The 23,006-nt window shown below is 38.8% G+C and overlaps 1 protein-coding gene across 11 annotated transcripts in view; it reads right to left on the bottom strand.

The window, feature by feature from the left end:
- Positions 1–366: 366 nt before the first annotated feature.
- Positions 367–23,006, bottom strand: part of Mef2c (myocyte enhancer factor 2C) — a 147,729-nt gene continuing 125,089 nt past the window's right edge. For 9 of the 11 annotated variants that reach the window (XM_050152406.1, XM_050152409.1, XM_050152413.1 and 6 more), the window contains 4 exons: positions 14,505–14,677; positions 11,981–12,110; positions 11,267–11,402; positions 367–5,132 (listed from right to left, as the gene is read on the bottom strand). In XM_050152406.1, the coding sequence (XP_050008363.1) occupies positions 4,811–5,132; positions 11,267–11,402; positions 11,981–12,110; positions 14,505–14,677 (761 nt within the window). In that variant the 3' untranslated portion in view covers positions 367–4,810. The remainder of the gene's footprint in view (positions 5,133–11,266; positions 11,403–11,980; positions 12,111–14,504; positions 14,678–23,006) is intronic. The other 2 variants (XM_050152411.1, XM_050152410.1) reach the window with 1 other exon arrangement.

Genomic DNA, 23,006 nt, shown 5'->3' with positions numbered 1-23,006 from the left:
CTGAAAAATACTTTCTATACATTTTAGTTAAAATGATAATTTGTTTCCTGGTAATGCCTTTCATAAGGACCCTGGGAAATTATGTCACCAGACAAATCAAGATTTCTTTGGAGCCACTTGGAGAAAAAAGTTGCCCCAGTCAGTAAAAAGCTTCAACTTCCCACACTGACTGAATACTCCCCTATCTTAAGAACTGTTACCCAATTCACACCTTCCCACACATATCCATCTTTTCATATATTTTGAGCTCAAAACTGAGAAAGCTCATTTGTGCTTGGGGATAAGTTGCTTTAAAAAAAACATAATAAAGTGGAATAAATTTGAACAGCAAAACATTAATTAAAAGAACGCACCACAGAGACTTCATCACTAAGAAAGCCAGTAACTTTACTGAATTGTCTGCAAAATACAAATTATACCTTATTTCCAGCAGGAGAAACTTTTGAAAATTCCCCACTTTAATTCACTACAGACAGCTGAATTTAAGTCCCTTGAGATACACAGATGTGGTTGAACTTGGTATAACATCTTGTCATCTAGTGGCGACAAAGTCCAGCTTATGCCGCTGTGAGCCTCTATTTGGATACTTGTTGCAAATGCTTGTACGCCCTCACTTACAAGCCATTGTAATTACTCTCGTTGAATGGAAACAAGTCCTCAGAAAAGGAAAAAGAAAGAAACTGATACAGCAAACCATCTGAAGCAATCCAAGTCCTATGCCTACCATGACCCGGGTCTGTCTGCTCCGAGTCGGCTGCTGCATGCAAACCACAGCAGGATCTATCCCTTAGCCAACCTCCTTGGATTAAACTGAGGTATGAATCAATTTGAGGTATGAACAGGGAAGGCAAAATGCAATACCCGATTATGAAAATAACCAAAATGGACAAATTTAATGGCGAAGATATGTGGCTTGGATTGCTCCACATCTTTGGTTAAAACATAGTGAGAAAAGCCTTTCATTGCATCTGTAGTCTGGAGCATTCGAACAAACACCAGTAGTCAAGCAATCTTCAAAGATCTGTAGTGGCAGGAAATTAACGCCATACAAGTGACGACACCAGAGCAGATGGCACAAATGAGAACAGATGAAGTGTGCCATGCTTAGGCAACAGCCTTTATTAAGGTTCAAGTGGCTTCTTCTTCAAAAAAAAAAATAAGATTTTTTTTTTTAAAGAAATACAAAGAAAGCATTTACTCTCTGGGGAGAAAGCAAGCGAAGGGGATGGAGGGAGCAAATGGTGTCTCTAAGATAAAGGGTATGTATGTCAAAAAACAGAGGTGAGAGAGGGCAGGCATGCTTTTCAAAAGTGTATTGGGGTTTGTTTTGCAATTCTCACTTTAGTTAACCTTTAAATGATCTAAAGATGACAGGCATTTTCATATTCATCATTACAAAACGTTAAACTCCACCTTTGGGAAAAAATAAGCCATTTTACTAAAAAACACAATTTTAAAAAAGGTTGAATCAAACAGCCTCCACACGTCAGTGCGAACAGTCTACAGGTGCGCAGCTCGCATGCGCTGCGACACCGCTACCGGTTTTCAGCTTACTGTTACCAAAATTCTTTTCATATAGGATTAGGTATAACAATACTTGCAGCCATGTAAAATGCCACTTACAGTTCTCCTACTTGCAAGGATGAATGTTGTCTAAAATGCCACTCTAGGCCAGGTAATGTAAAATAATAGACCCTCAGAGCTCTGCCCCGGACTCCTGGATACAAAGGACTTTCTGTGATTAAAAACCATACTTGGTTTTCCAATACAGCAAGCGGTGAGTTACAGAAAGGCAGGAGGGTAAAGACAGACAGGTGTGACTGTTCAGAGAATGTTACCGGTCACAATAAAGATTGTGCTTCTCATAAAATCATCTTTAAAAATCCTTGGATTATCCCTTCGCTATCTGCTACTGCTTTGAATTCAGTAGTGGGAAGGAGGTGACTGGAGTCCGTTTTCAAGTGAGTCTGTTCTTGAGTTTGTAAAAACCTATTGTCAGAGCTGCTATAAACAGCAGATGCCCCTGCTGCTGCATTAGCTTATTCTATCTTTAGCATTAGAAACTCAAGTTTGCTTTGTTGCGGAGGCAAATGGCAGGTAAAATTTTAATATGGCTATTTCTTCATATTTTTATATGACCCTTTCCCACCCACTGGCAAGATTCTATTGATACTGATAAACAAATGCATTTTGAAATGACAGAGAACATTTGTGATATGCTTGCATATTTAATACATATTAAGTTATAAACATGAATCGTCAGGATGGAATCAAGTCTAGAGTGAAATAATGGACTGATTTTCTTTTTCACTTCAACTGCATGTTTGTGTACATACGCGAACATGCAAACAGGTGTATAGATAACCGTATTTGTAGGGGTTAATTTCCTGTTTTTCTTCTGCATAAATACTAGTCTTCATGTTCCATGGATACCTTTAGTAGTGGGATATATATGAAATGATTGATATCTTTATTTTGTTTTTAATATATAAAACATTAGTACAAGGCAGGCTAGCATCCTATATAGATACAACCAAAGGTGCATCGTGGTCTAATTATGGACTGCAGATCAAGTTAAGAAAAATATAGCCTCGTTAAAGGTCTTTTGGCTTCTGCCACCCAGCGGCAGCCTTTTACAGTGAGAAACACATAGTAACTATGCAGGTAAAAGGAAATAAAAAACTGGATGAACATGTCCTACACATGATCTAGCAGACTGAGATCACTGTATTCTTGGCTCCTCATGTCAGTACTGGTGACTGGAGATGAACTGACTCGTCTGCCCATTCCAGAGAAGGAAACCATTTCCTAGCCTGAAATATCACTTCAACACTATATACTGATTCTTTATGGCACTCACTTTTAAAGGGTCTGAAAATTAATCCCTTACACATGAATATTAGACAAGAGTTAAATTATTTATAATAAAAAGGGACATAGAGAAAGTATTTTTTTAAAATGGGATTTCTTGAAATGGCTATTAAATCTCTTTATTGAAGGAAAAATAGATGACATACATGCTTTATGCAGAAGGGACATTGGGGGTCCTGCACACCAGGCTGTCCAACAGTCCTACACTGCTGACAAGATTGTTACGAGTCAATTAAAATCATGAGGGTGGACGACAAGCAACTGTCCCTCCACCGTTACCCTCCTTTCTAGCACCCACTCTTCCACAGTTTTCTTCTACAGAGATCTGTAACTTATCCACCCCCCCCCAAAAAAAAAACCAAAAAGCAAAACAACAACAACAAAAAAGCCCTCACGTCTCTTCTTCCTAGGGCCCAACTTGCAGGACATGTAACCACACAGCTTCTTACTCTGGGAATACTAAGAAACATCAAATTCAAGGCTGAACATGAACTATGTAAATTTAGAATATGGGCAAGTTAGGATATGAACTTACTGAATTCCAAGATGCGTGGTGAAATGGAGAGATCTGAAAGGGGCCCTGCTTTTGATAAAATGCAAAGAAACAAAACAAGATAGTTTGAAAGAAACCAATTAGTATATACAATGGATGTCAGTTGACCCAATAATTTGTTGATGTTTTAAAAATGATTTAGGATGTTGCAATGTATTATGTTCTAACCCCACAGGTTATCCTTTTGACAGCTGACCTTGAACTTATAAAATGTATGCAGAGTAAAAGAAATCAGAAAGAAAATAGTTACTCAAGTGTGCAACTGCACAAATATACCCCCCTCCCGCTATTAAGAAAACAAAACTTCTGCCATTACCATAATATTATATATATTAGAAAGCTATACACAAGCATGTTAATTTCACAGATTTTTAAAAGATTCTTAATATTTTATATAATTAGAAATACACATTTCAAAAACAAAACTTCTACAAAGAGAAAACAGTTATCTTGGTTAGCAAAGCATGGAGTTCCTCATGGCTTAGGGTAGTGCTTTCTATACAAAAAGTCCTCTGTGGATTTTTACAGGACTGTTTAAAATATTAGCGAAGCTATTGAGGGGAAAAAACACATTTTGGCTTAAGTAAACTACAAAAAGCCACAAATGCTTTGCAAACTCTTTCTTACCTTTTATATGAAAATAAGCAAAATGTAATGTACATATTTTTATATTTTTTATTTAATAAGAGATGCAGACCCAGATTTATTTATTTAATTAAATACGTTAGCTCTCAAACGCCACACTTTTTTGTTTTTATTTTTTTTTTCTATTTTTGCTTTTTTTTCTTTTCTTTTCTTTTAAAGTAGGTATGGTCCTCTTTGAATGGTTTCTGATCCTTTTGAATGAGTGCCATACGCCAATGATTTGCCTGCAGGTTTGTGAGCGTGCTCGGGACATTAGGTGACCGGGCATGTTCCTAACATTTACCAATGGCCACCCCTTTCCGGGTCTGTCCAAACTTCTATACATTTTTCTATATGTTGCATAACAGCTGCTCTCTTTCAGTAAAGATCTGCCGCTTTTGGCAAATGTTTCCTTTTGTCTATTTACATGTAAATAACGTTGAACCTGCAACATGACACTATCTATTGTAACATACATTTTGCAAAGGAGCACAACAGTGAAGAGAAGTTAGCCTTAAAATCTATTTTGTACAAGTGTTCTGTTGTACAACTCGAGTGCTAAGCTTATCTCAGCATTTCTGTTTATCTTTATACTGTATCACTGAGGCAATTTAAAAGTACTTTTACAAAACAGAGTACCTGACGGTTTTTTTTTTTTCCACACACGGCACATATAATGCATATCGACCCCCCTTCCCCATTAAGGTATAGCACACACACACACACTGCAAGAAAAAAAAAAACTATTAAGTAATAATGTGATCATGTTGCCCATCCTTCAGAGAGCCGCATGCGCTTGACTGAGGGACTTTCCCTTTCGTCCGGCGAAGGTCTGGTGAGTCCAATGGGGGAGTGGAATTCGTTCCGGTGATCCTCTCGGTCGCTCCCATCGTAGGAACTGCTACAGCTGCTCAAGCTATCAACAGGAGACCTCCCCGCCTCGTGGCGCGTGTGTTGTGGGTATCTCGAAGGGGTGGTGGTACGGTCTCTAGGAGGAGAAACAGGTTCTGACTTGATGTTGAGGCTTTGAGTAGAAGGCAGGGAGAGATTTGAACTCTGAGATAAATGAGTGCTAGTGCAAGCTCTGTAGGAGGAAAGGAAACCCAGTTACAGATGGAGGAGGCCTGCAGGCCCCAGGAACTCACATTACAAACATATCAGCGTAACGACTTGCATAGACTCTAGTGCACGCCCAGAGAGAAGCGCATCTCAGCACCGAGGGGTGTCGCTGCCTAGTGACGTTGGTTGAGAATGCCTCTGCCTGGTGGGAAACGCTCTACTGAACAGGCCTAGGCTTCCTGGATGATCTATAGGCCCCAAGAGACTCCAAAACCATATTGATTACCTTTTCATAAAGGTTTAAGACATGATACAAAAGTCATTCTATGTTCGCGGAATTTTCCCTGTACGATTCCAATCTTTCATTTTCTAAACCTTGGGGAATGGTGTTTCGATTTGGGCCAGCCTCTCTTGGTTTACTAATTCCTGCACTGAAAATTATTTTAAGCTTTCTTTCCTTTCATATCATATACCCATACAAGTAGAGTTAATACAGTACTAAGGGGAAGTGAACAGTTTGAATTTCAAATGAACAGAACATTTCAATAAATATATATATATATATATATATATATATATATATATATATCCGATGTAAAGCTTGGGAGGGGAAGGAGGGGAAGAGGACTGAACAGTGAAAATTTAAATATCGATTTAAAAACATCTCACTAAAACTGATGCATAACTGAACATTATCTTCTGTAGGTGTGTGGGGTGAAAGCCTTATCTGCAGTTCCTGATTCTGCTAGCCATACTCTGGCTAAGCAGTAGTGATGACAGGGGACTTAGGACCACAGTCCTCTACTTATAACTCATATTATTTGGTGAATCAAGTGATTCCTAAGAAAATGACGTGGCAAAGAACGAGGGAGTATTCTATTACTATACTTCTAATCCTCGCTGATTTCAAGAGTGTGTTCTGGGAGACTTTAGACACGATATTCTGGAGAGAGAGAGACGCATTAAGCCTTTACGTGTAGCTTGGCAATCAGTGACTTTGAGCAGGGCAAACTGTGGTCACCTTGCATCAACTTTAAGACGTTTTTGTTGTTCCTGTATTCTGATTGCATTGACATCCACCGCCAGAGCCTAGCTGACCCAACTACACTGTCAAGAAAGTACAGGAGTCGCTTTAACTGAGGGATTTTCACAGAAAATAATCATCTGTACAGACACACGAATTTAACCACAAGTAAGCCTACCTATTCATGTGTGTAAGCTTGCTGCTTCCTAGTGGGGAGAACTACACGTGCCTTTCTAAGCAGGGAAACAATATGAGTATATTTCAGAGAAAACTAGAATAACTTGGGGCTGGCCTTTTGGGAGATGTGGTAGAGGAGTAGGGTGCACAGAGATATAAAATTAGTCAGGAATGAGTTTATCTTTGAGTAATGTTTTATACAAAAGCACCACCTACTGGCAAGGAATTACTTTCCTTTTATTAATAGATGAGCTAACATGGAGGACAATATATAGGGAATTCTTTGCTGTTTTAATGAGCCCTTCATTCTTTGGCAGTCTGAGCACTCAATCCCAGTGCACACAGGTTTTATCTCTGTTTATTTGTGCAACTATTTTACCTGAAACTTGTTATTTTAGTTTATTTAGTTCTCTAATTTCCTAAGACATTTAGTTATTTTAAATCATGAATATGTTGAGATAGGGGCAGGGAAATACCTGAATTTCAAAGGCACCATAATGGTGGATTATTTTATACTGGTTCAAAGGTACTTAATGATTCATTTTGATGTTCGAGGAAATCCTCTTTTGATTTCTGGAAGAAAGAGTTTTCCTGGCTCTGGGTAAGAAAAATCTTTTCACTAACATTTAATTGAATGCCTCTGCTGTGGCTCATACAAGTGCTTAATAATGAATGTCAATTAGGAGCCTGGAAATGACACAGCACATCAATAAATACTGTTCTTCACTCATTGACATTTCACTTGCTTTTCTCTAAACATAGTAGATTGGGAAATTTCTAAAAAAAATTGGTAAGCTGNATATATATATATGAGTAGTATGAGCAAAATGATGTTTTCTAATGACATCTTAAAGCTGAACTACCCTTTTATTTGCTTCAGTTCCCATTATCAATGGCTGTGTGGACATCTAGTTGCATCTTGCAGGTCAAGCAACTTTTGGCAATTCTTTTCTTTAACTAGAACCATTTATCCGGTAGTGGGATTTCATTTGCCACTAAACATATATACAAGTTTATTCTGAGCTGTGGCACTGTGAGGACTAAATCTACAGTAAAGAGATAGCAATGGTCTCCTCATCTCATCATTTCCCTGTAGCGCAGGATGCAGCATAGAGTGGCTAACCTCTGCTGTCAAAGAAGCACTTTCTCAACAAGAAAATGCAGTGTCCACCTCATCTAAGTGTATATAGACTAGTCTTTTCTTGAGAGCAAAATATAGCCATAGACAGCTGTGAGATGCTACAGGTGTGAGAGGGTAAGAAAGAGGTAGGAGGAGGGGTGGGCGGGGGCCAGGTGTGTAGGGTACCTTACGAGGTCCTCTGCACTAGTTCCGATTTTAAGCAAAGCAAGCTTCCCTTCCTCCAAATCATTCAGAAATAAAATATGGATTTTTTTGTAAGTTCATCTCACTCTACCACCTAGAGAAAATTAGGTTCACCTAATACATTTATCTTTTCCCCCTCTCCATGAGACAGTCTCATTGGAGGCTGGCCTCAAACTTCTAGTCCTCCCGTCTTGGTCTCCTAGGTGCTAGGACTATGGGTGTGCACATCAGACTCAGCTGAGCCTAGTTGTTTTTAAAGACTGATTTATTTTTATTTATGTGTGGATGTGTATGTCTCTGTGTGAGTCTGTGCATATGTGTGCAGGTATGGGGAAGCCAGAAGAGGGTGTTGGATATGTCTGGAGCTAGACTTACAGATAGCTGTAAATCATCTGCCATGGGTGTCCTGGGTCTTCTGCAAGACCAGTAAAAGCTGCCAGCTGCCGAACCACCATCTCTCCAGTCCCCGAGCCTCAGTTTTTCATTTTCTTTGCTTTTTTTCTTTCTTTTTTTTTCTTTTTTTCTTGGGGGGGGGCTGGGTTTCACTATGTAGCCCTGATTGACAGGGATTTACTATGTAGACCAGACTAAGACTAGAACCACACAGCCATAAAGCCTAACTTTTAAAAGTAATCTCTATTCAATCTCCCTTTCTCCCTCTCTCAGTATGTATTGAGTATTCTCATAACAAAGACATTGAGTGGGCCGACTTCCGGAAAACAGGCTGCCATTTTCTAGACAGCAATCAAAAGAGTACCTAAAAGTCAAGGGTCGGGCTCTAAAGTGGTGAATCCCCTCACCAGGAATGTCTCTTCCTACATAAAATTGGTGCATGCTTTTTGTCTAACTTCATTATATAAAATAGATACTACTCAGTTTCTCAAGCCTAGCCTTGCAGACAATGTTGTATAGGACAAAGCAGACATTTTTGTTTTCGTGGACAAATAGGGAGAGTTCTATTATACTCGGCAATTTTGTCAGAGAATTACAGTAGCCATTTTAGGATTCACTTTGTTGCAGCTAAAATCTGTTCCATTCTTTGCTTAAAATAGAGTACCTACCTAAAAAAATGAGCCCTAAGCACAAATCTGTGAGACCCTTTCATTTGAAAACATATCAGTCCTTTTAGTTGTCTCATTTTCTAAGGCTGTGGTTTTCAACCTTCCTGCTGCCGACTCTTTACTACAGTTCCTCATGATGTGGTGACCCCCAACCATAAAATATTTTTGTTGTTATTCCATAATTGCAATTTTGCTCCTGTTATGAATCATAATATAGCTATCTGATATACAGGATGTCTGACACATGACCCTGCATAAAAGTTTTGACCCACAGGTTGAGAGTCGCTGCTCTAACAAATTATATACCTTATTTTACATAAGCAATATAAGTTGGGGTTTTCTACAAAACAGTGTGTAAGAGTGAGTCAGCTTATCTGAAGATAGCTTATGAATAACTACTATGAAATAGGATGAGCAAGAAGGTATATGGTGATGGAGGAGGAGGAGAGAGGCGGGTGGTCGTGCTGACTATAAAATTGTAATGATTGATTGTTCTCCCAGTTTGAGGTAGAAGGGCACCGATTAAGGGCAACTGTACCTCATAGACAAAATTCAAATTATGCACAAGAAGACTTAGTTTTGAAAGAAAAGGGGGGATGGACCGTTGGTTGCTGGAACTCAGTTTTCCTTTAGTGTTGGGGTAACACTAATTCCCTTCTCACTTAAACGTAGTAGAGAATTATGTTTTCCCATGTAATAGGTTTTCCAATTCTGTGTATGGTCAAAGTAGCAATATGTGTATGCCCTCATAATTAATAATGGTCTGGTATTATCCACAAGCAAAAAAAGGTGGCATTCAAATGAAATGACATGACTTCAAACTGTATTCTGTACTTACTTATTCTGTGTATGTGGGTGCAAGTGCATGTACACCTTGGTTCTCTTTCCACCTGTGGGTCCCAGTAATCAAAGTCAGGTTGTCAAGGTTGTTAACGAGGCTTTGTGACAAGGACCTTTAGCCACCGAGCCATCGGGCTGATCATTACAAGGCTTTTTGACATGAATAATATCTTGTGTGTGGGGGATTGAATTTGGTGCCATGATGGATGACTTTTGTGAAAAATCAGAAATGAATAGTTCCCTTATTGAGAAGTAGGTCAGTACATTGCTGTGCAGACATACGCAAAAGTGTCTGGATAGTATTCTGTACTTAGTGATGATTTCTAAAAAAGATCATTGCAATTAGAATCTACTTGCATAATTAGCACTGGACAGAAAATTTAAATATCTGAAAAAGAACATTGTTGATCAACATTTCATACATCTTCAATGGCAGCGCTCTTTGAAGAAAGCACAGCTAATGCCATGGGAATTTGTTTTATTGTGCACATGGAAGGCTAGATTTCCAATGAGAGTGATTTCTCAGTGGAGTAGCCATAGCAAAAGACTCTTGAATGGTGTGTTAGAACCCTGACCTATGTTACATCAGTACTCATTGAATGGTGTGTTAGAACTCTGATCTATGTTACATCAGTACCCATTGAGGGGTGTGTTAGAACTCTGGTCTGTGTTACATCAGTACCCATTGAGAGGTGTGTTAGAACTCTGGTCTATGTTACATCAGTACCCATTGAGAGGTGTGTTAGAACTCTGGTCTATGTTGCATCAGTACCCATTGAAGTTCAGTGGGGGAGTGGAGAGGAGAAGGCAAGAATAATGAAGCTATAGTACCAATTAGCGACTTTCACTTGAATCAATAGACTTTCCTAGGCATACAGATACAAAACTTGTTAACTAATATTACTATCTCGTAACTAAAATGGCTCAATAGAAAACTGAAAGAGGGGTGGGGATGTAGGATGTTTCTAAAATCATCTTTTAAGTAGTTATGTCCTATTTGTTTTTTAAGATTAACTGAATTCTGCAATTATTATTTCAGATTAAAGTGAGGTGTCTGATTTAGCTGTTATAAGATAGAGATTCAGGGCATTTATAGTTCGGGTTTCTCCATAGACATAAGGCATTTCCATGACAAAGATGCATCTCAAAGCTACCACAAGGGGGCAGAAAGATACATACTTTGACCAGAGAACAACAAAAGTTATTTTATACTCAAATTCAGCAATTAGTATTGCATGTGTAATTAGTATTTGCACATATATTTTAATACAATGGATATAACTAGGCAACTATACTATGAATGAATACTATACATATTTAAAGTCTGTATAGAAATTCAACAGTTGATTTTATAAGCATTAGGTTCATATTAGAGGAAATTACGTAGTTTGTGTTAAGTGAGAACCTCAGCTCAAAAATGTAAAGAATAATAACTTTCAAATTGTTCAAAAAAGTAACCTTAAAGAAATCTAACCCAAAGCTTCATCCCTGGCAACATTAGAAGGAGAGTCTCGCACACCGAGGAAAGACTGTACCTATTAGTGCTCCCCATTCACATAAAAAACACATGAGAGAATACCTAAAGTACTTGAAACGTGCGATCTGAAAGTGTCTTTCACAGAAATCAGATTTTATGTCCTTTCATGGATATGAAAGCACAAAGTTAAGGACAGGCCTTTATCATTAAAAAACACAGTCTCCGGTTACGATAGAAAGACATAAATATTGCTTACCCCAATTGACTGAGGGCAGATGGTGGCATGTTATGGAGGTGCTGCTGTTGCCAGCCAGTGACTGAGCCAAGGTGAAGCGCACTGGCAGTGTTGAAGCCAGACAGAGATGACAGGTCGGCGCTACTCAGAGAGTACTCTAGAGGAGGAAATGAGGGTGGCAGCAAGGAAAACACTTAATTTGGAAACTGTCAAATGGTAAACAAAATTAAACAGTTTCGATTTCTAAAACATGCTTGAGTCAAAGGCTTTGATTTGAGAAGAGAAGAAAATAAAACACCAGGGATAATTTTAATTTAGAAAGAAAAATATTATTCACCCCAGTAAAGATTTCACAAAAGATTAAAAGGAATAGATCCTGCAATTATAGCTTATTATACTCACTTTGTTTAAAGTATAAAGTATGCACATGTTTTATGGTTTAGAAATTTTTTTCATTTAAAAATCTCCATAAAGTGAGCTTTCTATTACACTAAAGAAATAGCAGCTCAGTTTCCTTGACATTTGAATTCACTTAGGGCGAATAAAACTTCCAGAGACTTAAAGAAAGAGTACGTCTAGACAATCACTTTGCCTTAGCAGAGCCTACATAATGGTGCAGTGCACTCTGGACACGGGCACCACATAAGCTCCCTACAGGGTAGAGAAAACAACTTTTAAAATCTGCTTTTTAAAGAAGTGTTTACTGTAATATTTGCACATAGCAAAGCTACTCACCAGTACCATATGTTGTTGAAATGGCTGATGGATATCCTCCCATTCCTTGTCCTGGTAAAGTAGGTGTTGCTACGGAAACCACTGGGGTAGCCAATGACTGAGCCGACTGGGAGTTATTTATCCTTTGATTCTTTTAAAGTAAATAAAAGGACATTATTGATGGCAAATTTTAAAAAGTTAAAAATATTAGGTCTCAGTATTAGTTTTTCACATAAAGAAATAAGTTGGTACAATGCTCACGAAATTAATCATTTAACATGTGTCTCTATGAACTCTGCCAACCCTATCATTTACAATCCTTCAAGAGACCAGCTGTTGCCATAGTAACCCATTACATCAGTATCTCCTAGGCAACTGAACTAGTAACAAGTACCATAGCTTTCTTATGGGTAAAAACAGACTATGTTGAGAACTGATGAAATATGTATACTGTAGTGCTATTGTTTCAGTTTTTATTCAAATGCAAATTAAAAAATTAAAATCAACCATGATGGGTTTTATGATTAGTTAGTTCTATATACAGCTGAGCTGACAGATACGGGTTCATGCTATATTCTGACCAGCAGGTGGTGCTCTGACCACTTTCTTCAGCTTCTAAACTTCCTTGCATAGATGGCAAAGTAGCTAATGCCTGTAATTAACTCCTTAGAACAAGGAGGTAAAAGATGCATTTGCTTAGAATAATGGTATTTTAAATCTTGAAAAATAAGCATTTTACACTTTAATACCTAAAGAAATATTTTTTGTGTTTGGATTTTAGAGAAAGTTCAGTCTTAAAATACTGAAAATATGGCCTCTAGTTAAAAGGTGGGGACATGGAAAAAGACCCACAAAAATCAGGTGTTCTTTTCCACCTGTCAGTGACCCTAAAAACTCAAGATGATTAAGCTAATCATTATCCTCATTCAGCAAGGTCAGTTTTAAAGTCTTTCTATTTGATCACAGCTAGCACCTTACACTAAAGTAGCTTTTCTTTCTTCCTGAGCATGCCCTCCAAGAGAAACATTCTTACCACTTACCAACAGCAGGTCCACATCCTCAGACTGAGAGCATGGGGAAGGAGTTTATTAATTAGTGTCTGTAAATATTTATCACTGTGAAAATCTTTTCAGCAAAAGGAGAAGCACCCCCTGATAGACACAACAATTTAAGCAGTTTTACACAGCAGATTCCAAAGGCAACCCTTAACAAAGGCATCCTTTGTTTCCCTAGCGAGGTGCTGGTTCCGAATGCCAAGGCAGTATGTCTTTATAGCTGGGTTTCAGCACACGTCGGTGTCTCCATGGTCATTATTTCACCACCATATTTTGATAAAAAACAATAAGGATCGTATCTTAAATCCTACTTGCTAGGGGAAGAGGGTGTCACACCTGACAGCCAGAGAGAGACACGGCCTGCCACTTGCAGAATCCATGGGAATGCATCAGTTTTAAGGGATGTGGAATAAATTTACTGAGAGTCACTGTTTGCCATGCCTGGCCCACACCGACTGCATCACCGTGGGAGGTTTTATTTATTAGACCCAGTCTTTTCTAAAGGGAATGTCGCATATTATTTGATTTTGCCTAGATACTCAAAATGAATATAATAATAAACCAATTGGTTCACAGGACTATTTTACTCCTAAGCATGCCACAGAGCAGAGAATTCTAAAGAACAGAAAGAAAGAAATATTTGTAGAATAATTTAAATCTGCCTACTAAATCTTTGCTATAAATTTCTCACTGGTAAGTGCTGCTGATTTGGAGAACACTTTATTAAACCTCTCTCTCCTTCTATCATCTTTGTTTTTGAGCTTGATAGCACAATATTCTTTACATCTTAGGCTTGAATCGTATGAACAAGAAAATGATACAACATGAGAATTTTATGTATGTTTAAGTCTATATTTTATAATTCTATATTTTCCCTTAAAATTATGTCACAACCTTTTTGATATAAAATGTAATGTTGACTCTCAAATGTTTGTGGTTTAATACAGCTTGCTTTTGAGAGTTAGTAATTTTCATAAAGAACGTATAGTCAAAGATGAACTGAGGCATGCAAAGCATATGGCCTATTAGATATTAGAGAAGTGATATATAAGAAAGGGATTTCCAATTAATATAAAAAATTTCATTTAGGAATCAGGGAAAGTATTTTTCCCTGTCAGCATTCTGAGAATATAAATAGCTCAACAATGTGAAGATCCTTTTATGAAGCACTTCGTAATTACTCATCCTATGGGATATGATTTGATCGGTGGGAGAAATGTTTTTCTAACTATAAATGGAGAGCCTTAGGAAGAATGTTTTTTCTTATTCCAGAAAAATAATCCTGAAAAAGAGTTTATTATGATTCTTTTAATATAGAACATGAAAATGCAAAATCACTTAGTACAGTCCCATCGATAGGAATAAAAAAATAGTCAACAGAGTTAATTTTCTGGGATGACATAAATTCATATGTAGAAAAATACTAAAATAGAAAAACACATCCGGATAAGCTATCATCAACACGTATTAAAGACAGAGTTGAGCATTACCACTGATGGCATCGTGTTCTTGCTGCCTGGTGGAATAAGAACTCGGAGATCTGGTTTACGGTTGTTCATCCCTAGATTCATAGGGGGAGGAGATTTGGCTTGAATGTTCTTGTTCAAGTTACCAGGTGAGACCAGCAGACCTGGTGAGTTTCGGGGGTTGCCATATCCGTTCCCTGTTAATACAAAGCAGTGACAGAACTCAGGGAGAAATCTAGAATTGAGCACAGCCTGTATGAGAATAAAAGGGAAAGTTTAACTGTGAGACATCTCTACTAACACACAAGAGCTCAAAGGCTGACTGACTTAACCTCTGCGTGAAAGGCAGCAACCCAGTTAATTGTTTCATATAGCTCTGAAAGAATATTAAAAACTTTTTCTGTGAGAAGAGAACGAATCTTTGTTAGCTTGATCAGAAATCTGCATATCATATGCTTTTTTTTCTATTAAGTTCCCACCCCCCACCCCCGGAAGAAAGTCAGACAGCCAGTTCAGGATCTAAGAAAAGCACAGAATTGGTCCTGCACTTTAATTGACGAGTTTGGCGGAGGCGGGGCCGGAGTGACTCACTCTTTTGGTTGGTTTGGGTTTTCTTCTGTGTGGCTGTGTATCCTTCGATGAAGAAGGGACAAGGCTGCAAGCTGTAATTTCTAGGGCAGGCGGGAGGAGGGGAAGCTGCATACACATCTTGCTGTTCACTCTCCCTCAGCTCTAAGGGAAAGCTCTCCATAGCCTTTCTTGCATCTGGTTTACCCTTCTCCCCAAGTTCAGCACACAGCCTGAAGCCTCACACTGTTTCCTGCTCAGGAAAATCTTCAAAAGTGACAGTCCTCAGGCACCGAAGCTATGATGCCTGAGTGCTGAGTCATCCAGACACAGGAAAAGACACTCATTGTGAAGACATTGGGTTCATTTAGGACCTGATATTTCGCTTCCTACTAACAAAGTGGGCATTTCAAAGCTTCTTTTTCCCTCAGTTAAAACACACTACCCCTGATAGAAACAGCTAAGGACATGGGTGGAAAGGCAGCCTGAAGTGAAGTAAGAGCTGACTCAAACAGCTATCTGCAGCTTTCTTGATGGAGAAAAGGAGAAGCCCACTGCCGGATTCAATAATACTCCCTAGAAAACCAGTCGTTTTCTGGGGTGGCTTTCAGGAGGCAGTTAATCTTCGGTTATTGTCATCTTCACAAAAGACAAGTATCTATTACCTTTTGAAGGAGGAGACCAAGTGCTACTCTGTGAGAATGCAAAGACAAGGCTACAACCTTTGAAGGCTCTGAAATTCCTTTCTAGTAAAGCAATCCACACTTGTGTACAAACAAGACTACCTAGGGCAAGATGCCTGGAGAATAATATAGATTATACTTTAGTCAACTTTTTTTTTTTGCCTAATGTAGATTCAGAGACTAATATGCTTTTCAACAAAAGAGAAGAAGTAGTTAAGTCTGTGTCTTTGGGTGACTGGGTAGGGGGAGGGCTGAGAAAGGGTTTTACCATCCTTAGGAAAACTCAGAGGAATCTGCTTACAAAGGAACCAATGAAAAGGGAGTGTTCCGTGGAGGATCTGGAAGTTGGTCTGTGGTAGTCTCAAACTCTGTTAATGTGGTAGAAATGGAGACCACCCAAGTTTGAGGACAGAGATAGAACTGGCCCCTGAGTGGTCAGAGTCCAGGCACTGGAAAGCCTGGACATGGGAAAGCCCTGGTGTGTGGATCTTTCTTGACACGACTGCAATGGATTCAGGGAGAGACAAGGCGATGCAAAGGGAAAGACAGGACTATTTCAAGAAGACTCTTACGAGAACTTTTACTAAGTGAATATTAATTGTACAAAGTAATGGTTTCATTTGACATGCTCAAACATGTATACAATATACCTTGATATATTTATTCACTGTCTCTTCCACCCCATATTGGCTCCTTTCTTCTCAAATTATCCCCCTGGCAATACTTTTTGGATAAAAATCTAGTTGGAGCATATGATCCAAAACACATTTGTTCTTGATATCCAATTCATTTACCTGTTTTGTTTCATGAATAAATGAAAAGGCTGAATATATGAAAACTTCAAGATTAAATATTGCAATTGGATTATGGATAAAAATTAACAAATTACTTGAGGCAAAACTAAAATAAAACAAATGAAACACCCCCAGTACATTTGTCAACTACCAAGTAGTTCCTTAAGTAATTTGCACTGAATTTGAATATAGATTAATCTTCCATAATAAAACATCAAGAAAAGTTGCTAAATTATAGATGGCTAAAAATGTCAAAACCCAATTATCTGTTATGGTTAATTCGGACAGCATTTGGTAGTAAAATTTCTTATATGAAATAATACATTTACCTTTTCTCACTAGGAGAAAAATTAACAAATTATATTCCTAAGAAAAAAGATGCGTAAGTGAGGATACTCGGAGAAATTTTGTATTTAATGTGTCTCCTGGATCATTATTCTGTATAGGGCCTTAGATGGAACTGTACAGTCTCCTGGATTATTCTCTATAGGGTCTTAGACTGAACTGTACAGTCTCCTGGATCATTATTCTGCTTAAGGCCTTAGACTGAACTGTAGAGTCTGCTGGATTATTCTGCATAGGGCTTTAGACTGAACTGTACAGTCTCCTGGATCATGATTCTTTATAGGGCCTTAGACTGAACTGTACAATCTCCTGGATGAAAAGAAAATGTGAAAACCAAGACATTTCAGCATGCCTTCCCATTCACTGAAGTTGAGACAGAGACACTGAGTTACATGTGCCACGTACATGCTAACCCTGAGTGAGATCTGCTTTAAATAAACAAGCAAATGGAAAATTAGCCTAGTAATTTCAAAAGAAGAAGAAGAACTGTCAGTTAAGCAGTGCAACGAAGCCTGAACAGATGAGAAGAAACTAAAACCCTGCCTGGGTAGAAGGCGATGCTGGTTTGCATGGAGGAGTAATTCTGCTAAAAGGAAGTAAAACCGCCTCCCGAAGTGTGCTGTCCTGAGCTACAACAAACACGGGGCTGTGTGAGAAAATGGAGCGGCTTCACAGAGGCCCCAAAAAGTCTCTTTAGAAACATTTCCTATGGTGAACTCAGAGACATTCCAAAAAACCCTACGTCTTTCTGCCCACATTTTAAAACAGCAACTTGAGGCAGTGGTGGGGAGGGAAGAAGGGAACACACATCCATGGGTCTTCACTCAGTAAACACCTCAGAAGTCAAACACTGAATTGAAAAGTGCTCTATGTTTCTCTCTTGAAATATCTCCTGTTATTTGGAAATTACACCACTTTAGAAGATTAGTTACATATTCTTTAAGGTGTTTACACATGGAATGCAAAATATTTTCGGCTATGATGACATTTTTTACATTTATATTTTTAGGGCATAAAGTTATTTTTATGAACAAATAAATTCTATTTTTTTATGAGTGAATTTCTGCTATTTTTAGCATATTGTGCCAGCTAGCATTTTGGAGCCGTATAATAACCATTTCTGTTTCCAGCCACCAAATTGTTATTCTTTTGGCATAATATAGATTCAGGAATGTGAGACTGTGGACCCTAGACCAGTGATACTGAAACCTATCATTTGGAAATCAATGATGAATACATGTGTGTGGTTTATGGCTAGGAAGAGCCTGCATTTAAGTTGGCTGGGAAACCACAGCCTCCTCCTCACTCAGAATGCTTTAGCCTGTGTGGAAGCTGTTGTCCTACCTTAAGAGAAATTCCCCAGAGAGCATGGTCACATTTAAATTCAGGGGCCCAGGAGGTGGGAAACACCACCTCTCAACAACCTTCTAATATACAGATTCAACTTTCTTGATGCTATGTTTTAAAATTATACTCCTCTCAAACGATTATCAATGTAGACGTGACTGTATGCAGATGTCACATTCTTCTGACCACTTAAAAGGACAAAAATTATAAAGTATGGCAAATGGATTTCCTGATTATAGATTAGAGGAAAATGAGGTACAGACCAACTTTAGAGTCCAGTGAAGTTTTTATAGTTTCATTTGATGAAAATATTGTTTCTTATAAAACAATTTAAGTTTTCATGATGTAACTTAAGTTAAGAATAACAGATCTCCCTCCATTGCTGCAAGTATATAAATAAATCAAGATTTGAAATACGGTGTTAAGTTTTCCCCACAGTTAACTTAAAAACATTGTTCTGCGTTTTCTACTTCCTTTCTTTTTACTCGCTCCTATTTTAGGAAGTTGTAAATTCAGAGGGCACACTCCTAGCTGGACAGTTACGAGGCAGGCACTTGGCCGTGCGCACAGAGCCCAACTGAGCATGCATTCTCGGAGTCCACAGCTCCACAACTTTCTTTTATTTGGACATTTAGGTATTACGAGTCTCTCATTTGTTTTTTTTTCTTTAATCTTTCATTTATAAATAAAAGCACATAACATTAAGCACAAGGCTGAAATCCATTATAGGATCTGGGGCTAATTATTGCAAGACAGTCTTATCTTCCAAATTGTCAACTTTGACCTTTTGGTCCCTCTATTTCTATTTTATACAAGAAACCAAATCGTTACCAATTTTATCAAAAAAAATGCCTGTATGCATTTGTTTATTGCCATCATTCTTATACAGGCTTCAATTCCCATTTGACTTAGTCTTCAAAATCCTCCACGTATTCTTTTACTCTCTAGCTGAAGAATTCCTCTCCATGTCCTAAATTGAGCTGCAGAAAGGTTTGGGCTGTATGCAAACTTCTGTGTAAATGTGTGATGTTGGCCAGCACACCTGGGGGCATCATTCGGAGCTGCCCTTTCTGTCCTATTCTTTTTTCCCATATACTGTTTAACACAGTTGGGTCCATGCCCTGCCGGTCTCCCAGGACTGTGTAGAGTTGACCCCCCACCGTCTAACCTAATCCCAATGGCCACAGAAGGCTCACATGCTCTGAATATGCCTGAGTCCTTGTTCTGTTAGTTCAGTAACTGGCGGTGTTCATTCTTCTCTTTAATTCTAATTTGTCTTTTAAGAATCAGCTACAGTGGTCACTCTTTCATGACGCCTTTCAGATGACTTCTGTCCATACTGAACTGACTCTTCTCTAAATTGTCACTGCAATTAGGGGCAGTGGCACTCCGTGACTGCTCGCTCGTACCGTGCTTCACACATTACAAAAACAGAGTAAGCCAGAGGACTAGGAATTAGTCAGAAATGGCACTAAGAGACGAGTTGCTGGGGAACACGAGGTGATGACCGAAAACGGAAGGGATAACTTTAAATAACACCAAGAGTCTCTCCTCTTTATACTACCTACAAAGCTCTTATATTTGGATCAACATTATATTTTGAAGGCCAAGTATACCAATAAAATAAATTGTATCAGCCCAGAAACCATGTAGCTGCCCATCTATTAAATTTGTTTATAGGAGTTAACGGAACCCACTTTTTAGCTTCTCTTACCTGTCAATCATTTTACAGCACATAGCAATGTACTACTCTTGAGAGGATCAAATAGGATCACATATCCCCCAGTGAGACAAAACTCCAGGACTCTCATACTGACAAATGTTTATTGTCAGGGGGTCTGTTAATGTAACTCTCAAAAATGTACTTAAATGAAATTTAATTAAAAAAAAAATGGTGGGCAGTGCCCACTAAGGTTTTTTTCTGAAGGTTAAGAAAGACTTTTAAGAGACAGGGAGTATAAAACAGTGAGGTTTAATGAACCCTGCCTATTTGAGAATGAAAGTGTTCCATGAAGGTAAAATACTGGCTGTTTTATAATATGTAGCGTTCAGTATTTGGAAAAGTAGGATTAGCTAACACAAAGGGAAGCTCTTGAGTGGTTAGCACTGTTAACCTGGTTTGTCAGGAAACAAATACTTGGGCTGCTACAATGGAAGTTAGTAAAGGTGCGTTCACCACACAGAACATTCTAAATGAGGTCTAGATGACACAGTAGAGATTCTTCTGGCAGTCAGGAGGTGCGCATAAAGGAGGCCAAAGCAGGTCAACTTGGGTTCTAATGGTGCATTTATCAAAGTTCCTTCACTGGGAAGAGCTGTTGCCTTCTCAGCATAAAACAACAGCACATACCTTGCAGCATTATCTGCCAATCAGGGGACACCAAGCACGCACATTATCTCTGCCTCCGCCCCCCTCCCCCCAGCCTCCACAGCAGTGTCAGGTAGGTGATATTGAACATGGACAGAAAAGACCTTTAGTCCTCACAAGAATAACCCTGTGAGATACTAAAAGCATCTCATTATGTTGCATGATAGCTGGAAAGTAATAGGGAGGCCTAGTAACTTGCTTCACATCAAAAGAGCCATCACTTGTAGAGACATAATGTGAACTCAAGCAGCGTGTCCAGGTCCTAAGCGTATGCTGCATTCCTCTCTGAAAACTGTGTTCTAGATTCGAAAGGCCTTCACACGCTGTCGCATCCCCAAATCAAAGAGTGTGAAGGCAGAAAACTGTGAGAGTAAAGACAGGCGACTCCCAGCTTCTCTCGAGCTAAAGGTGATGTGGAAATCTGAAGATCACATTACGGGGCATCACAAATAGCAAGAATGACGCTGGGCAGTGTGGCCTAGTTATAGAGCTCTCGCCTGGGATGGGAGAAGCCCTGGGTCCAATCATTAGCACCTCAAACTAAATTAAGCAAAATTAAATTAATTAAAATTAAGTAAACTAAAATTAGGCAAATTCAAAATAAGGCAAAGCAAAATTAGGTATATTAAGACTAGTTTGGATGACAGTTTATATAAGAAGGTACAGAATGGTGGTGTGTTGAGCATATTACTCGTCTACTGGACAGTGTTTCTGATGACAAAGATATGATGGGTTTAGATGCACTAGGAGCTGGAGCAGCCACTGTGGTGCACTATTTAGGGTAAGCGATTAGACATACTTTAAGATATGATTTTGTAAAATTTAAATCAAGAGTAAAGTTATTTACTTGTTTACCACCAATTAAAAAGACAAGCTTCTATGAGAGCCTTTTTTTTTTAACACAACAGAAGAGTTTCTAGTATTTCATGGTATCTATTAGTTGTTTGGAAAACAATTTCTAACTTAGAGGTGTATGAGAATTGCTTTGTGTGGGGATTTGTTATTGTCATCTGATCTGGGACAGTTTGGGGCACATTGCCACAGGAAAACATTAAGATGAAGACCCAGCTAAACGTTTCTTGTATTGATTCGTTGCTTTTACTTCAGCTAAGTGTTTTTCCCACTTAGACTTCTTGTAATTTTAATTTTTTTTTATGCTGATGATTGAACCCAAGACCTTCCAGATGCTAAGCACATGCTTTTCCACTGAGCTATGCCCATAGCTCCTTAATTTTTTCTTTTATTAGAACCATTTTGAAAATACTTTCCATACATTGCCTTGTTAAATAGGAGCTGCCATATTTATGTAAACACTGTCACCCTCATCAACTAATTTTACATTTGACTTTAAAGAGTTTTAAGACCGCAAGTTAGCTCTTTAAGCAAAGGTATTATTTTGTGTCTCAAACGTGCATATACCTTTCTAGATATGTTCTGATTTCCTAGATTGCAGTCTTATATAACTCTGCATCACATGCCTGAAACACAGTTAAGAATTTGAAAAAAAAAATGTGCTTCTCAGCTGTTGTAAATCAATTTTTTTTTAAATGGATGGCTCTAAGAGAAGAGGCAACCATGTGACATTTTGGTCAGAAGTCTGGAAATGATGACATTTTCAGCATGCCTACTGTAGATGGATTAAATCAGGTCTCTGGTTCTTGTCCTACTGGAGACTCCAGATTACAGATTCCTATCCTCAGAATCCAGGGCATCTCAGTGGATGTATAATCACGCATAACCCTAGACTGTGAGGAAACCCCAGTGAGGCTTTGTTCCCTCTGTAATGTTAGGAGACTAGTCTGGGATGTACCCCCTTGTGGGCAGCGGATATTCCTAACAGACTTGTCTCTGCTTCATTGCATCCACAGATAGGCAAAGTCTCAATGGTTTCACATCTAGTCAGCTTGATTTTGATGTTCGCCAACTGTTACTTGTTTTCTGGTGTGTATGTGTGTGGAGAGGGCAGCGGTTGCCTTCCGGTTTCTGTCCTTGTTTCTATTTGAACCTGTAGGTCGCCAGGAATGTCCAGGGATCCTCCCGTCTCTGTCTCCCAAACAAACACTGGGTTTACAGGCATGCACCACCAAGCCTGACCTTTACATAGGTTCTGGGGTTCTTCCACAGCTACTCATGAGTGGGTGACAAACATTATTGACTGAGCCTTGTCCCTAGCACGGGACTGTGGGCTACACACCTGTAAAGGTATGGCTTATGAGTCAAGCTGTTACTGGCTTTCAGAGAGCGTGTGCAGTTCACTCCACCGTGAAGCAGAAGCAGAGGAAGCAGCTTCCCCAAGGCAAGGGCGTCCATGTTGAAGCAGACTTTGCTCTCTCCTTTGTCCTCATCATCACGGGAGCCATGCTTTGTCACCCAATGTTTCATGAATGAGGAAACTGAAGCTAAGGAGGGCTTCTGCAATCAC

This window comes from Alexandromys fortis, unplaced genomic scaffold (assembly GCF_014885135.2).
Source record: "Alexandromys fortis isolate MF-2015 unplaced genomic scaffold, M_Fortis_MF-2015_v1.1 scaffold_47, whole genome shotgun sequence".
Classification (NCBI taxonomy): Eukaryota; Metazoa; Chordata; class Mammalia; order Rodentia; family Cricetidae; genus Alexandromys; species Alexandromys fortis.
The sequence above is the reverse complement of the archived record's forward strand: the minus strand, read 5'-3'. Positions and strand labels throughout refer to the sequence as shown.